Source organism: Salvelinus sp. IW2-2015, linkage group LG31 (genome assembly GCF_002910315.2).
Source record: "Salvelinus sp. IW2-2015 linkage group LG31, ASM291031v2, whole genome shotgun sequence".
In the NCBI taxonomy this organism is placed as follows: Eukaryota; Metazoa; Chordata; class Actinopteri; order Salmoniformes; family Salmonidae; genus Salvelinus; species Salvelinus sp. IW2-2015.
Genome location: NC_036870.1, coordinates 6,880,792 through 6,898,297, shown reverse-complemented (window position 1 = coordinate 6,898,297; position 17,506 = coordinate 6,880,792). Strand labels below are relative to the sequence as shown.

General features: G+C 45.2%; 1 protein-coding gene across 2 annotated transcripts in view; it reads left to right on the top strand.

Moving 5' to 3' along the window:
• The window catches only part of LOC111955561 (serine-rich adhesin for platelets), a 77,646-nt gene that overhangs the window by 45,578 nt on the left and 14,562 nt on the right, over positions 1-17,506 (top strand). For both annotated transcript variants that reach the window (XM_070436431.1, XM_023975768.2), the window contains exons 4-5: positions 4,087-6,154; positions 15,015-15,062. In XM_070436431.1, the coding sequence (XP_070292532.1) occupies positions 4,087-6,154; positions 15,015-15,062 (2,116 nt within the window). The remainder of the gene's footprint in view (positions 1-4,086; positions 6,155-15,014; positions 15,063-17,506) is intronic.

Genomic DNA, 17,506 nt, shown 5'->3' with positions numbered 1-17,506 from the left:
GTGTGTGTGTGTGTGTGTGTGTGTGTGTGTGTGTGTGTGTGAATTCCAAATTTCTCATGTTGGAACAGATGATTGTGAGTTTGTGTTGATTTGATATTTTAAAGGGCAACTGCACTTCCTGATTCGGCCTCATTTTAGATTTGGCTCTTTAAGAAATGCTAGCAGCCATGATTGAATTCAAACGGGAGTTGATTCCGGGGTGTGGTTTGGATGCGGGTGTCTCTTGTCTGTGTTCGCAGGTGTGAAGAGTTAGCCAAATGATTTAGCCAGTTAGCCTCAGCCGGCTGGTGTGCGACCGCGGCGAAGTTGACCTATTGACCTTTTACAATGTAGTCCCATGTACATCGTGTAATTTACTGATGGTTCCTAACTAGCCCCATAGGGTTGTCCAACCAAATTGACCGTTGGGAATACGATCAGGTCGTGTGCAGCTGCGCTCCGAATTGATGATTACTTGGGTGTTGAGGGCATGTGGGCAGGATTAAAATAAACCCAACCCATAGAAACATTTTCTGGTACCCTTCATTCCATGACATACAATCTTTTCCTATCACTTCACAAATATTAGTTTTGGACGAGACTGACTTTATGACCAAGATGATCCTATTTACACATTATACTAAACTTTGACACTGGAATAAATATTTGACTCATACCAATGACACGTAGGCCATTTTTTTTTAAACGAGAAGTTGCTTTTTAGGGATAGTCGCTCTTTAAAGCTGCATGTTCCAGCAGAGGTGCAGTGGTATGTGGTAGCTAGGCCCTTCTGTCTTACATTTACATTTAAGTCATTTAGCAGACGCTCTTATCCAGAGCGACTTACAAATTGGTCTTCCCCGGGGGCTGGTGTTGTGAGGAGTTGATCTACCCGCTGAAACGGATGGATGGAGAAGTGCCATAGCACGCTACCAAGAAAAACACTGGAAAGAAGTTGGATAAAGACATAGTTTAGAAAAAGAAATGCTCTGCTAGAAATGGTAGTATGAAATTAGGGAGACGTTGTGAGGATAGATGAACTCCATTTAATATAGGTAAACATTTTGTTGTCGACTCATAAAAGGACTGCTGTTTAGTCTGGAACGCATAGATAGGACGCTTACGTCTGACTTGACACCCCACTCGTCTCTCTAGTAGTTTGCATATTGCACACTTTATGTTGAGTCTGTCTATTTGTACCTGTCCCTGGAGAGAGACCCTGCATGTTTGAACAGACCAACACATTTTTGTTACGGACACGAAATCAAATGCTTCTGCTTCGTCTGATCCTAAGTCAGTGGTTCTAATGGTTCAGTGGGTTAGAGCAGGGTTTTTTCTAACTATACCAGAGCTAACTTGTCAACTAATTATCAAGCCCCTTGACTACATGAATCAGGTGAGCTAGTTCAGCGCATCAAAATCCTAGTCCCGGGGACCCAAATGGGTGCACATTTTTGTTTTTGCACTAGCACTCACACACCTGATTTTCAAATGAAGAGTGAAGTGTGTGAGCGTTAGGAAGGGGGGGAAAAAGTGCAACCCTTTGAGTCCCCAGGACCAGGTTTGATTTGGATTCCCACATGACTAGTCTGTAGATTGTCTGTCTGTAGAGCATCGACAGATGGACTATCCAATTAAAGTGTTACCACGTCTGTTAAACGCATATTAATCATACTTCAAAACATAGTAATTATGCAACAGTGACCTATGAGGAATGCACGTCTGGCATCTGTTTTTGATTTGACATACAGTACCAGTCAAAAGTTCAGACAACCCCTGGAATGAGTAGGTGTTTCTTAATTTTTTACAATTTTCTACATTGTGGAATAATAGTGAAGACATCAAACTATGAAATGACATATATGGAATCATGAAGTAACCAAAAAAGTGTTAAACAAATCAAAATATATTAGTAGCCACCCTTTGCCTTGATGACAGCTTTGCACACTCTTGGCATTCTCTCAACCAGCTTCATGAGGTAGTCACCTGGAATGCAATTAACAACAGGTGTGTCTTGTTAAAAATTATTATGGCAAGAACAGCTCAAATAAGCCAAGAGAAACAACAGTCAATCATTACTTTAAGATATGAAGGTCAGTCGATCTGGAAAATGTCAAGAAATTTGAACGTTTCTTCAAGTGCAGTYGCAAAAAACATCAAGCGCTATGATTAAACTGGCTCTCATGAGCATCGCCACAGGAAATAAAAACCCAGAGTGACCTCTGCTGCAGAGGATACGTTCATTAGTTACCAGCCTCAAAAAATGCAGCCCAAATAAATGCTTCACAGAGTTCAAGTAACAGACACATCTCAACATCAACTGTTCAGAGGAGACTGCGTGAATCAGGGCTTCATGGTCAAATTGCTGCAAAGAAACCACAACTAAAKGACACCAATAAGAAGAAGATACTTGTTCGGGCCAAGAAACACGAGCAATGGACATTAGACCGGTGGAAATCTGTCCTTTGGTCTGATGAGTCCAAATTTAGATTTTTGGTTCCAACCGCTGTGTCTTTGTGAGACATAGAGTAGGTGAACGGATGATCTCTGCATGTGCAGTTCCCACCGCGAAGCATGGAGGAGGATGTGTGATGGTTTGAGGGTGCTTTGCTGGTGACACTGTCAGTGATGTATTTAGAATTCAAGCCACACTTAACCAGCATCGCTACCACAGCATTCTGCAGCAAAACGCCATCCCATCTGGGTTTCGCTTAGTGGGACTATAATTTGTTTTTCAACAGAACAATGACCAAGCACACCTTCAGGCTGTGTAAGGGCTATTTGACCAAGAAGAAGAGTGATGGAGTGCTGCATCAGATGACGTGGCCTCCACAATCACCCGACCTCAATCCAGTTGAGATGGTTTGGGATGAGTTGGACCGCAGAGTGAAGGAAAAGCAGCCAACAAGTGCTCAGCATATGTGGAAACTCCTTCAAGACAGTTGGAAAAGCATTCCATGTGATGCTGGTTGAGAGAATGCCAAGAGTGTGCAAAGCTGTCATCAAGGGTGGAATCTAAAATATATTTTGATTTAACACTGTTTTTGGTTACTACATGATTCCATATGTGTTATTTCATAGTGTTGATGTCTTCAGTATTATTCTACAATGTAGGACATTTTGAAAAATAAAGAAAAACCCTTGAATGACTAAGTGTGTCCAAACTTTTGACTGGTACTGTATGAGAGAGCTCAGGTTGTACACCTACAGGTTTGGGGAAAGGTGATCACAACACAGTGCTATGTTCTGATCTTTTGATCTCTAGTGCTTCTTGAAACCCCCCCCCMCCCCCCMAATTCCTTCCGCGAAGAGTAGGTAGGGCCCTTTAGTTAATGCCACCTCCCAACACAGAGAGCTGTAACAGAACAGTAATCACTATAGCTGTTAACGGTTATTTGAGTCATGTGTGGAATAGTACTGGGATTCAAAAGTGACTGTACCTGTAATGCTTTGTTTGGAGTTCTCTGCACATTCTGAAGGCGATGGCGAAATAGTGATTCATTTCAAATTAATTTGTCACGTAAACCTGTGACATTCAAGCTCAAAGGGAATGTAACAAACATCCACAGTAGTATCACAGTAGGTTTGGCCTGGCATCATTCGAAACCTGTTGACTTATAGTAACCTTTAGCTTTCAGCAACTCTTCATTCACATTGTAAACACAAACTAATCTCTGGTTAAACATCGTTGCAATGTGTGTAAGTTCTCTTCTGCGTCCCGGTATACATTTTAGGTTGCACAGTCTGAAAGAAAATTGGCCCACCACACAATGTATAATATATATATTTGTCAAATACTAATGTACTAACTATACACAAGAAGATATACAGTTTTTGGGCCATCATTGTTACATTCCCCAATCAATGACACAAAACCCAGCCACTGACACACTGCTGGTGAAGCATGTAGCCTAGCTTGTGTTAACTTTTTTTTTTTTTTTTTACAGTACACCCAATTCTGCATACCTAAAGTTCACCTCTATGATTTCCATAGCTCGCCTAGATAATCACCACCTCTTGACAAAACAGTCCTTCATTAAAACACTGCCATGATTGGTCAATGACTATCATTAACTTGTGCCATTCTGTTTGTCTCCTACCTGTTAGGTCTCTGGATGCTTCTGCTGTTCGCAGTAGTCCTTTAAAACACTCTGAGGGCTCTGATTCAGAAATTCAACAGATAGTGGCTGATCTGGAGTCAGACAGCGAGATGAAATTATACCGTTCCACTCTCATTATAAGACCCTCTCCCACCCACGAGGGCATGGATGAATCAAAACAGGACTTCCGCAAAGTCTCCCAGGTCACCGACAATGACACCACAGACCACACTGAATACAGTGTGGACTACAGTAAAAGCACTATCACTGACCCCGATAGAACTGAAAGTGACCTAGATCCAGTCGTACCAGAATACAAATGGAGAGACCGGTATGAGGGGGTGCAAACCACTTTTGACCCCACAGGGGTGTCCTGGCGCCCTGACTCTCAGTCGGATGAGTCAAAAGTGTCCACGCACAATGGATTCTACTCCTCCCTGTCCCCCTCCCTCCCTGTGTACAGACAACACCTCGCCTCCCCCAGGCCGCCATTCCAGGAACCTGGCCTGTCCTCCCACTCCTCGAACATGCCCGGTTCCCCCGGCAACGGTCACTGGCTGAGCGACAGGAGCGAAGTTCAGCTGAGCCATGAGAGTAGCGAGCCAGAAACAGGCAGGGGGAGGAGGAGGGAGTGGGAAGAGGAGGAGGAGCTAGCCACTGCACCTGCAGGACAGAGAGAGAGAGGGTTAGAGCAAAATAGTAGGGCGGGAGAGTCTGTGGCAAAGAAGATAAAATCAGGCTGTGATCCACAGTCGCTCCCAGTCTCAAACTTCTCCTCGGCAGGTCAGTCCATTGACGACGTGGACTACAGCAGAGACAGCAGTGACTTCTTCTCTGGGGTGTACAAGGCCACACTCGTGGAGCTGCTCCCTGACCCCTCCTCGGACCCTTCCCCCTCTTCCTCTCCCGTGACCCCTGACCCAGGCTCCCTCTATCACGGTGATATGGAATGCCTGGTGGACACCCTGAAGAGCATGAACCCTATCCCGGTCCAGAGGCAGAGGAGCCTGCGTGGGTCCACTGCCCCCTCCATTTTCTCCTCCCTTTCCCCTATCGTGGAGGATGCCCCCTGCTCCACCCCCACCAACACCAAATCTCCCCAGGTGCCCGCTGGGTCTTCGCTGGAGGTCTCTAACGACCGTTACATCCTGCCCGCAGACCTGGGCCTCAACCGGGGTGCCCCCAAAGAGATGCGCTCCCCTCTGGAGATGATGAAGCTCCAGCAGCTCCAACAGCAGCAGGAGCAGCAGGCTGGGGACCACCATTGGGACCGTGGAAGCCTCAACCTCCCACTCCGAGCCTCGGCTCTTAACAGCATCATCGTGAGGAAGAGCTCCTTGGGCAGTGACTCATCCTCAGAGCACTCACCGTCCCCCATACTAAACGGAGGGAGCAACAACCAGTCTCCAAGCCCCTCGCGCCTGGACAACTCGTTCCTCTTCTCCAGCTATCGTTCAGCATCGATTGATCAGCCACAGGAGAACGGCAARGCCCATAGCCCAGGCCAGCGGCCCTCTCTGTTCCGTACAGGCTCCCTACCGGACATAGGGCCTAACCAGGACCGCATGAGCTCAGGGGTTGGTATGGGCATGGCCGGTGGGCCTGGGAGCGGACTTGGATTTGAATCTGGAGCTGGAACCGGAACTGGAACTGACCCTTCAACCCCCTTCCGCTACGAACGTTTCTCCTCCCTGATGTCTGGCTCCTTAACCGGACACAACACAGACACCGACTCTCGAATGAGCAGGCCCCCTCCCCTCCCTAGCTTCACCTCTACCCTCGGAAGCCTTGTCAGTCCCACAAGCTCATCTCTGGACATCCACAGGTCGTTCGCCAATTCTAACGACTCCCAGTCCAAGCTCAGCCCGGGACTGGGTGGTATGGGCTCTGTGGGCTCTATTGGTCTGGGTCTGCAGAGGAGCTTCAGTAACGAAGGCCTGAACTCACCACTGTTCAACACGGGGTCTGTCCATGGAGGGTCTGTCCATGGAGGGTCTGTCCATGGAGGATCTCACTTCAGTCCAGAGCCAGAGAAGAACCTGGTGCCCAAGTATAGAGCTTTCCCCGATGCCTATGTGAGTACTGACCTGGGGTTTAATTTAGCATTGGTTTAGATGCAAGGGTTTAGTTGGAAAATGTTTCAGGAAGTGATTGTGTGAATACTGGGATCATGGGGATGGTAAAAGGAGTGTGATAGGATTCATGACAAAGAGTCTTATGGGAAGGGGTCTAGTACAGGGGGAATAGGGGCATTTAATAGGACTGCAATTGGATTGGATTTGTCTTGGACATGTATTTCACCATCGGCCTCATGACACATTTTCTTTTTATATGTTTAGTGAGAGATTGTGAGAACACAGTGTGAGAGGAGAAGAATATAGGAGGGATGGGAAGAAATGGAACTCAGCCTAAGTTTTCAGGATGTAGATGTTTTACATGCCTACCGAGCATTTTATCATTCGTTTACATGGGCGTTTTGAAGAACAGATGAGTTTAGGAAGCGATTACGTGACAATCTGATTTGAGAAAAGGTGCAAATTACCAGTGTAGTTTCCTGATTTTCTACCTTTCACTTACTGAGTTCCACCACGGTGATGCCGATGCCCTTTCTGAAGGAAAGGGTGAAATGGTACCGGAGGCTGATGAAACGCAGTAGAGCCATGGCCAGATGCATTACATCAGCCACAGTATCCGCGCTCCCCTCTCATGTAGCTACTAGCTCTTCCCGTCTGCATTCATAATACACATGTTCAGTTCTCTAATAAACACAGTAACGGAAAAAAATACAGGTGAGCAAAAAAAAGCGGGAAACGTTTTTCTACAGATAAGGAAGTCGCTGCTTGTGTGGCTAGGGTTGCCGTGGTTACCGGGCATGCGGGTTAAGCCAAAACACAATTCAGGACGGGTCATGCCAACACACACATTCACCCAGGCACGCATGCCTCTCACACCACTCAATATGCCTCGAGGCTTGGATAACACGCTGAACTCATGGCGAAACACTTCATTGGTTCTTCCACAGAAGAACATGGCACATGCCAATTAACGGTTTCACAATCATCCACTATGGCTCGTTTTTACAGTTTTACGTTTTTACACCGCAAAGACGCATCTCTGACGGGGACATAGCAGGAGTTACGACCTCCAACAAGGCCATATCCGTACGTTCCCTCCTAATGACATCGTCAGGCATATTTCAGTCACACAGGTGCATGTACATACTGACATTAGGACATACTGAGCACCACTCATCCAGTGGAGCTTTACCTTACACCATTCGACCGAGATGTTGACACTTATCCTATGCAAACTGTGTTCTGCAGAGTTGGCACAGTGCACGCGCGTTCTGTTTGTGTGCTGGTCGGGATATCTAATAACCCTGCCTCCCCTCAGGCCACAGGTAGACCTGAGCAGATCATGTTTCTGTCACTGAGACTATTATTGACCCTTTCACCGTGTGATTTGGCTCCTTAATGGAACTGACCTCAGTTAAATAGGTCGAATCCTTATATACATCTGAATGTGAGATCCACATGGGGGACTCAAGTTGACATTGATCTATGATTTATGCAAGAGTTTCTGGGCATGCATAGCCTAGATCTCAGCTAAGAATTCGGACAGAAGTCACAAGGGCAGTTCAGTAACCTGTAATGCTGGTGGCTACCTGACCTACATGAACGCTAAGTCACCAGAACAGGTACAGTGAGTGGCCTGTTATCATGTGGGTGTTGCCGGGCAAGTGTTTGGAGACTGTTTTCCCCGCCCACTGTTGGCTTTTACAGCCTCATCCTGCTTTCCTTCTGCCAACAGAGAGGAAAAGGGAGGGTGAGATGGAGAGAGAGACAAGCAAAGGGAGGGTGAGACGTCAAGAGAAGGAGAGATAGAGAAGGGAGCGTGAAAGAGAAAGTCCAACACACGCACAGACACCTATCAAAACACAACGGTTTGAGTTTCTGGGGAATTTGAATATACACGATCTTAATAAGATGTGTCTATGGCAACAGGCCTTGGACACACTGTACATGTATGTCTGTACATATATGACATGAATAAAAGCTACCCATCCAGATAGCATTAGGGGCATAATTCATCTTGGCACAGTGTTATCTGTTCTCGGCAGCACTTATCCACCCAGCGATCGAATCCTGCTTGGGCTGACACACCTCGTCTTTTCATCTTTCGTTTACCTCAACTTTGACCTTTGCTTACTGTTGGATCTGACAGAGTTGAGTCGACAACCTGGCCCAGGAGAGGAGGGAGGGAGGGTGGTGGAAGGTGGGAAATGATTAAGTCTTCTGTCTTTCCCCCGCTGTTCCGTTCATCTCTCTCTTACACAAGTCTGTGCACAGTCTGAACGTATCGTGCTGAGCCTGCGAGATGTAATCTGTAAGCACATTTCCAGCCTGCAGTGCTTGGCTGGAGGTTGACACTCGGGAGGTGGAGAGGCGTGGGTACATGATGGAAGTGACAGCGTTCTAGGGCTGTGACAGTGCCAGTATCGCAACACCAAGCAGACCAAACTCTTTTGTCCTTTAAAAACCTGCTGTATGTAAAATATTGTGAGCTATAGCTTGGAAAAATAAATACATGTGACTTTGGATGACAACATAATGATGTTTGTTTCCAACATTAGGGCTGTTTTCATAAAGAAGTCAGATCCGCTTCGTGTTTGGTTTCCTTGCCACGATACTAAAGAGTATCGTCATACAGGTATCGTCCTGGACCTACGAGCGTTCGCTCAATTAATCAGAGACACGGGGAGAGAGACGTCAAGAATGGGATGTGCTGTACTATAGTTAAAGACAACCAGTTTTTTTTATTTTTTACCTTTTTATTTATCTAGGCAAGTCAGTTAAGAACAAATTCTTATTTACAATGACGGACTACCAAAAGGCAAAAGGCCTCCTGCGGGAATGGGGGCTGGGATTAAAAAATAATAAAATAAATATAGAACAAAACACACATCACGACAAGAGACAACACAACACTACCTAAAGAGAGACTTAAGACGACAACATAGCAAGGCAGCAACACATGACATCACAGCATGGTAGCAACACAACATGACAATAACATGGTAGAAACACAACATGGCAGCAGCACAACATGGTAGTAGCACAAAAAATGGTACAAAAATGATTGGACACAGACAACAGCACAAAGGGCAAGAAGGTAGAGACAGCAATACATCACGCAAAGCAGCCACAACTGTCAGTAAGAGTGTACATGATTGAGTCTTTGAATGAAGAGATTGAGATAAAACTGTCCAGTTTGAGTGTTTGTTGCAGCTCGTTCCAGTCATTAGCTGCAGCAAACTGAAAAGACGAGTGATCCAGGGATGTGTTTGCTTTGGGGACCTTTAACAGAATGTGACTGGCAGAACGGGTGTTGTATGTGGAGGATGAGGGCTGCAGTAGATATCTCAGATAGGGGGGGTGAGGCCTAAGAGGGCTTGCAATGGGCGTACAGAGATGACCAGTTTACAGAGGAATATGGAGTGAGGTGATGTGTCCTATAAGGAGCATTGGTGGCAAATCTGATGGCCGTACTCTAGCCATACTCCCAAGTACTTGTATGAGGTGACTACCTCAAGCTCTAAACACTCAGAGGCAGTAATCACACCGGTGGGGAGAGGGGCATTCTTCTTACCAAACCACATTACCTTTGTTTTGGAGGTGTTCAGGACAAGGTTAGGGGCAGAGAAAACTTGTTGGACACTAAGAAAGCTTTGTTGTAGAGCAATTAACACAAAATCCAGGGAGAGGCCAGCTGTGTATAAGACTATCTGCATATAAATGGATGAGAGAGCTTCCTACTGCCTGAGCTATGTTGTTGATGTAAATTGAGAGGAGCGCAGGGCCTAGGATCGAGCCTTGGGGTACTGCCTTGGTGACAGGCAGTGGCTGAGACAGCAGATGTGAATGTGCCAGGATTTCATCATGTACCAAGCAGTACATGCCTGACTTGATTAATGATGATGATCATCATGATAATTATTACAGTTGTGGGCATTAAAAAGTCGAGGTATTGGCAGAACAATTGTCACAATGCATGTGTAATGTGCCACTAAAGCGTATTTTACCGATATCACAAAATCCTGTACTACTTTATAGTGTTTTAAAAAACCAAACATGTTAGTGCCCACAAATGTATTCTTAGTGTTTTTCCATAGTCCCTCAGTCACATTCACTGCAGTCACGTGGGTTGTACTAGGGTACGGAAGTTAAAATCCCTCAATCTCCCGTTGGCACCCATTCAAATTGCGTTAAGTAAAAAAAATAAAAAAATAAAAATAACAAGTAATTAAAGCGCAGCAGTAAAATAACAAAAGTGAGGCTATATTCAGGGGGTACTGGTACAGAGTCAATGTGCGGGGGCACCGGTTAGTTGAGGTAATATGTACATGTAGGTAGAGTTAAAGTGACTATGCATAGAAAATAAGAGAGTAGCAGCAGCGCAAAAGAGGGGTCTGGGTAGGTCTTTGATTAGCTGTTCAGGAGTCTTATGGCTTGGGGGTAGAAGCTGTTAAGAAGCCTTTTGGACCTAGACTTGGTGCTCCGGTACCTCTTGCCGTGCGGTAGCAGAGAGAACAGTCTATGACTAGGGTGGCTGGAGTCTTTCTCTGACACCGCCTGGTATAGAGGTCCTGGATGGCAGGAAGGTTGGCCCACTGATGTACTGGGCCGTACGCACTACCCTCTGTAGTGCCTTGCGGTTGGAGGCCGAGCAGTTTCCATACCATGCTGTGAGGCAACCAGTTAGGAAGCTCTCGATGGTGCAGCTGTAGAACTTTTTGAGGATCTGAGGATACATGCCAAATATTTTCAGTCTCCTGGGGGGAATAGGCTTTGTCGTGCCCTCTTCACGACTGTCTTGGTGTGTTTGGACCATGATAGTTTGTTGGTGATGTCGACACCAAGGAACTTAAAGCTCTCAACCTGCTCCACTACAGCCCTGCCCGATGGGAATGGGTGCGTGATCGGTCCTCCTTTTCCTGTAGTCCACAATCATCTTCTTTGTCTTGATTTTGTTGAGGGAGAGGTTGTTGTCCTGGCACCACACTGTCAAGTCTCTGACCTCCTCCCTATAGGCTGTCTCATCGTTGTCGGTGATCAGGTCTACCACTGTTGTCATCGGCAAACTTACCACCTGGGGGCAGCCCTTCAGGAAGTCCAGGATCTAGTTGCAGAGGGAGGTGTTTGGTCCCAGGGTCTTTAGCTTAGTGATGAGCTTTCAGGGCACTATGGTGTTGAACACTGAGCTGTAGTCAATGAATAGCATTCTCACGTAGGTGTTCCTTTTGTCCAGGTGGGAAAGAGCAGTGTGGAGTGCAATAGAGATTGCATCATCTGTGGATCTGTTGGGGCGGTATGCAAATTGGAGTGGGTCTATGGTTTCCGGGATAATGGTGTTGATTTGAGCCGTGACCAGCCTATCAAAGCACTTCATGGCTACAGACGTGAGTGCTACAGGTCGGTAGTCATTTAGGCAGGTTACCTTAGTGTTTTTGGACGCAGTGACAATGAAACATGTTGGTATTACAGACTTAGTCAGGGACAGGATGAAAATGTCAGTGAAGACACTTGCCAGTTGGTCAGCGCATGTCGGAGTACACGTCCTGGTAATCCGTCTGGCCCTGCGGCCTTGTGAATATTGACCTGTTTAAAGGTCTTGCTCACACCGGCTGTGGAGTGCGTGATCACACAGTCGTCCAGAACATCTGGTGCTCTCCTGCATGTTTCAGTGTTACTTGCCTCGAAGCGAGCATAGAAGTAATTTAGCTAATCTGGTAGGCTTGTGTCACTGGACAGCTCGTGGCTGTGCTTCCCTTTGTAGTCTGTAATAGTTTGCAAGCCCTGCCACATCCGACGAGCGTCGGAGCCGGTGTGGTACAATTCAATCTTAGTCCTGTATTGCCTGCTTGAAAGCGGCAGCTCTTCCCTTTAGCTCAGTGCGGATGTTGCCTGTAATCCATGGCTTCTGGTGTGGGTATGTACGTACAGTCACTGTGGGGATGACGTCATCGATGAACTTACTGATGTGGTGTACTCTTAAATGCCATCGGAAGAATTCCTCAACATGTTCCAGTCTGTGTTAGCAAAACAGTCATCTAGCTTAGCATCTGCTTCATCTGACCACTTTCTTATTGACCAAGTCACTGGTGCTCCCTGCTTTAGTTTTTGCTTGTAAACAGGAATTAGGAGGATAGAATTATGGTCAGATGCGTCTCTGTGTGTGGAGTAAAGGAGGTCTAGAGTTTTTTTCCCCTCTGGTTGAACATTTAACATGCTGGTAGAAATGAGGTAAAACGGATTTAAGTTTCCCTGCATTAAAGTCACCAGCCATCGGAGCACCGCCTCTGGATGAGCGTTTTCCTGTTTGCTTTTGGCTGTATATATCCTACCCCGTTCAAAGGCACTGATCTTTTGTCTTGCCGATTCACCTTCTGAATGGCACACATACACACACAAGCCATATCTCAAGGCTTACAAATCCTTCTTTAACCTGTCTCCTCCCCTTCATCTACACTGATTTGAAGTGGATTTAACAGGTGACACCAATAAGAGATTATAGATTTCACCTGGATTCACCTGGGACAGTCTGTCATGGAAAGAGCAGTATGCGTTATGAATTATGCAGGTCAATTGTCTTTAGCGTGGACTAGTGTCCTTTACAACTATTTTCCTGTCGCAGACTGAAAAGGCACGCTCCGCACATAAACAATCTGGATAAATACCGCAGTAACTAGCACTCAATCACCTTTGACAAAAGGACCTTGGCAGCGCTGTGTCGTAACCAGACAGCTGAGGACACTAAATGATGATCCCTCTATTGTGGGACTGCTCACTTCGTCTCTCGGCAGTTTCAGTCACTTTTTTCCTACCCCCAAAGACAACACAGATACACGTTGTGTGTTTAATGACTGTACAAGTTGACTTCCAGCTTACACAATGCACTTGCAGCATTTTGAATACGTTCCGAACAAGACTCTCTTGACTATGGCTCACTGAGTCTGGAAAGGCATCTCCCTCAGCAAGCCAAGATGCAAGAACAAAAGAGCGTGAACCTTTCTTTCCTTATAATCTTCAATTGCACTTAATTACATTATTTTATTTTATTTTTGATGTTGGCACGTCTCCTTTGATACATTTGACACGGTTTCAGTTTGTTGTTCCAATGTTGGGATTTGAAATAGGCTATTTCCTGTCTTTGTGAAGCCCTGAAGCATTGTAACTTGTGACATAGCAGAGTGACAATTGAGGGGGGGGGGGCTTTTCCCTATGAAATGACAATGGCAAAGCCAAGGTAGTATCGGAGGTCTTTTAAGCTGTGGCTCAATCCTCCCCTCGGCTCATTTTCAAGTGAAGTCGACCGGTGTTCTGTTACTGTTTTGAATGCTCAAGCTGAATGGAGTCGAGGGCCACTTTGTTATAGTTCAAGACTCATTTAGCCACAAACGTTTCAGGGTGCACTGGAAAGGCAGAAAGTCTTACTAAACAGTCATGACAGGATAAGCAATGTGTAGATTGGAGCAGCAACAAATTCTGTTCATGACCTGAATATGATATGAAAGTCCTTCCTACTTCCTGGACCATGTCCCATGCTATTTTAGAATGGCCTTCAAGATTGTCTTCAAATTTATGAAAATGCGGTCACATAAGATATATGTAAAATTCCATTTGTATTCAGGGATTCATTTACTTCTACCTGATGGCTTTCATTAAGGTTTTCGATAAGTGGTTTATTTTTGTCAACAAAAGCCTTCATAGATGGCATTGGGTCGAAGTAAATTAATCTACTAATACGAATCGAATTGTACTTATATTAATTGACCGAGTTTATGAATTCGATGATGTTATTATGAAGGCCATTCAAAAACAGGATTGGATATGATCCAGGAAGTAGGATGGACTTTCATACCATCTTTGATTACAGAGTGTAAAGAGATGTAGAGGATATTTCCTATGAGTTCCTACTGCAAAGAGTCAAGCAGACATTTGATACCCTAATGACTTGCACATAAAGAGAGAGACACACACACACACACACACATACACACACACACACGCACACAAAACAAACACAAACTCTCTACCTGTCTTTCCAGAAAGGTGAAGGACTACAGACCACAGTGTGGACACATCGCATTCCAACTACATGCCACTAGTGCATGTCATTGAGAAACAGGTGTAGCCAAGGAATGTCAAGGTCTGGTGAGACGAGAACAAATGACACACGAATGCATCTTTCTCACTTCCCTCTGGGAGAGAGGTTGTTGTGCTTTCAAAATGGCCGCTCCCCTCTCCGCGTCTTCCTCAGAACCCGTTCTCCTAGACGAAGGAATGCTGAAATTGTTAGGCATGTGTGTCCTACTGGCTGAAATAAGGTGAAATAGATAAACRGTAGTAAATCACTGCAAAGAGTATTCCCACTTTTTGAATGGTTAATTGTGTTGACAAAAATACACACACACAGTAGTTTGTTGTTGTCTGTCTCATGCATCTCAATGTGAAGTTGATGTTTGCATTCTCTCAGGGAGTATTGGGACATGGGTGGCCTTGTGTGTGTTAATCAGTAATTGCAAAACGGGTTGACAGGGTGGCTGGAGGTTTTAGATTGAACATTTCTGTAGTTGTTTGGGTACTGTTGCTGCAGTAGTTGAGATATTTTGAGGTTTGGCATGTTTAACTATTTAGATTCCAATCCCTAATGTGTTGTCCAAGACCAGTTAAACATGACATACTGTAGAAAGTCTAGTGATGCACTGTTCATTTTTTTTTCAATAAAATACATTGAGTCATTTAGCAGACGCTCTTATCCACAGCAACTTACCGCATTCATCTTAAAAGATTAGGTAAGATAACTATGTGCTATTTATCGTGGTTTGATAAAGTATGAAATGACTAGATGGCTGTTTTCTCTGTGTGTCTGCAGCTCACCAAGGAGAAAGAACATGGAAAGCTCAACCCTCGGCCAGGAAAGGTGAGTGTCTGTCTGACTGTGAAACGACTACACCTCTATCCCTCACCTCTCTTCTTTGTCCTACAGTATACAATTTGTCCTGAAGTAAAGGTCAATGTCCCATTGCGACCTTTTTTAGATGTAATGAAGGACGACTGCTCACCAGGTTAGCCACCATGTTAGCTGTTTTTCACCAGGTTAGCCACCATGTTAGCGGTTTTTCACCAGGTTAGCCACCATGTTAGCGGTTTTTCACCAGGTTAGCCACCATGTTAGCGGTTTTTCACCAGGTTAGCCACCATGTTAGCTGTTTTTCACCAGGTTAGCCACCATTGTTAGCGGTTTTTCACCAGGTTAGCCACCATTGTAGCTGGTTTTTCACCAGGTTAGCCACCATTGTTAGCTGTTTTTCACCAGGTTAGCCACCATGTTAGCTTGTTTTCACCAGGTCAGCCACCATGTTAGCTGTTTTTCACCAGGTTAGCCACCATGTTAGCTGTTTTTCACCAGGTTAGCCACCATGTTAGCTGTTTTTCACCAGGTTAGCCACCATGTTAGCTGTTTTTCACCAGGTTAGCCACCATGTTAGCGGTTTTTCACCAGGTTAGCCACCATGTTTAGCGGTTTTCACCAGGTTAGCCACCATGTTAGCTGTTTTTCACCAGGTCAGCCACCATGTTAGCCTGTTTTTTCACCAGGTTAGCCACCATGTTAGCGGTTTTCACCAGGTCAGCCACCATGTTAGCTGTTTTTCACCAGGTCAGCCACCATGTTAGCTGTTTTTCACCAGGTTAGCCACCATGTTAGCTGTTTTTCACCAGCGTTCAGCCAACCATGTTAGCTGTTTTTCACCAGGTTAGCCACCATGTTAGCTGTTTTTCACCAGGTCAGCCACCATGTTAGCTGTTTTTCACCAGGTTAGCCGTTAGGATTAATGAGGATAATTCAAAGTGAATTAATGGCTTCGCACTTCACCGTACCCCAAAGTGACGGTTAGTTGCCGAAGGCAAGTAATTAAGGATGAGGAGAGCGATCTCATGTAGAGCATGGTAAAGCTGAGGAAATGAGATGAGTATGATTCCATTCAGATTCACTCAGCCAAACATCGTTCTCGATTTAGGCTGTTGAACATTTGGATCAATCAATCACATCTGTGTGGAAGTGGAAAGAAAGCCATTCTCTTTTTTCCAATGCACACTTAGTGGTTTGGACAATATTCCTGAAAGCCCAGTTCATTCACTATAGTCCTAACATACTACAGTAGGGGTTCCCAACCTAGGAGTAGGGGTTCCCAACCTAAGGGTCGCAACCCCAGCATAGGGTCGCCAAAGCTTGCAGTGCTTGATTTGAGAGAAAATCAAATCATAATCAGTGCATAATTTGTAAATCGGGAGGTTCCGGAACAAAAAGTGAACAAAAGAGGGGGGTGACCTGGGCAGCTCTGAGGTACCGGAAGCAGAAAGCATTGCATGCATATCATCACATTTGCGTAGTGGCATAGAGCTGTAGAGGCGAGGCATTTTAGTAGCCTAGGGTCCGGGGAAAATGTGCCCTTTTTCTGCTTTCCAGTTTCACTGATTTACCCGATGATGAGCAGCTCACTCCCTGGTGATGGCCGACGCGTTTATGCCAAAAACYTCTCTCTTTCTTRTTTAACGAAGAGGCAACTCGAATGAACTTTGATCGCTTTTCTTCAAAATGTCCGTCAGGATCCAGGTCAAACATTGGGCGTACTTGATCGGCATGTTTTATGTTTTAGTTTTATTGTTGGTTACAGTTTCAAGTCTCTCGTTATTAGCCATTCACAATTACTTCCTCGTTGGCAGAAGTTACATCCATGCCGTGCCAATGCTTTTGTGCTCCAGTCAATCGATCCTGTGCTCAAACAATTTCTGTGGTATTTAAATTACTGTGGTATTTCAACACTGAGTAACACTAGCTACATACCTGCCCTATTTGCCTTTTGCCATTAAGATTATGAAACTAGATAAATGTCAAGCTTGCTCCTGCATGCTCCAATTAACTTTTCTCCGTCAACATGGAATTTGTYATGGCACCTACAGACTTGCTTGACATTTAGTTCTGACAGGTTCTGATTAAARAGCCTGGCTGTGATACACAATAGCATACCTTACCTGAACGTTCACATGGCTAACGACACAAAGCGCCGTAGCTAAGTTGCGTCACACTCTTTTTGCTGTTTGCTGCCTCCGGTGATTGAGGAAAGAGCTGGCTAGAGTTAGCCTGGTCATTAGATTAGTTTGTTCCTTTAATATACAGTAAGAAGTGGCGGGCGCTCAACAAACATGAGTCAACTGTGCAAACCAAAAAATGACATCATCGTAGAAAAGAAACGGGCGCGAACCTCGCTCACCATTTTAAAAACATGTTGTTTTATTTGAGCGACTATTAAAAAGCTTGACATTCCCTTTTACAATGGCCTTCATCAGAACGTTTTCATGTAC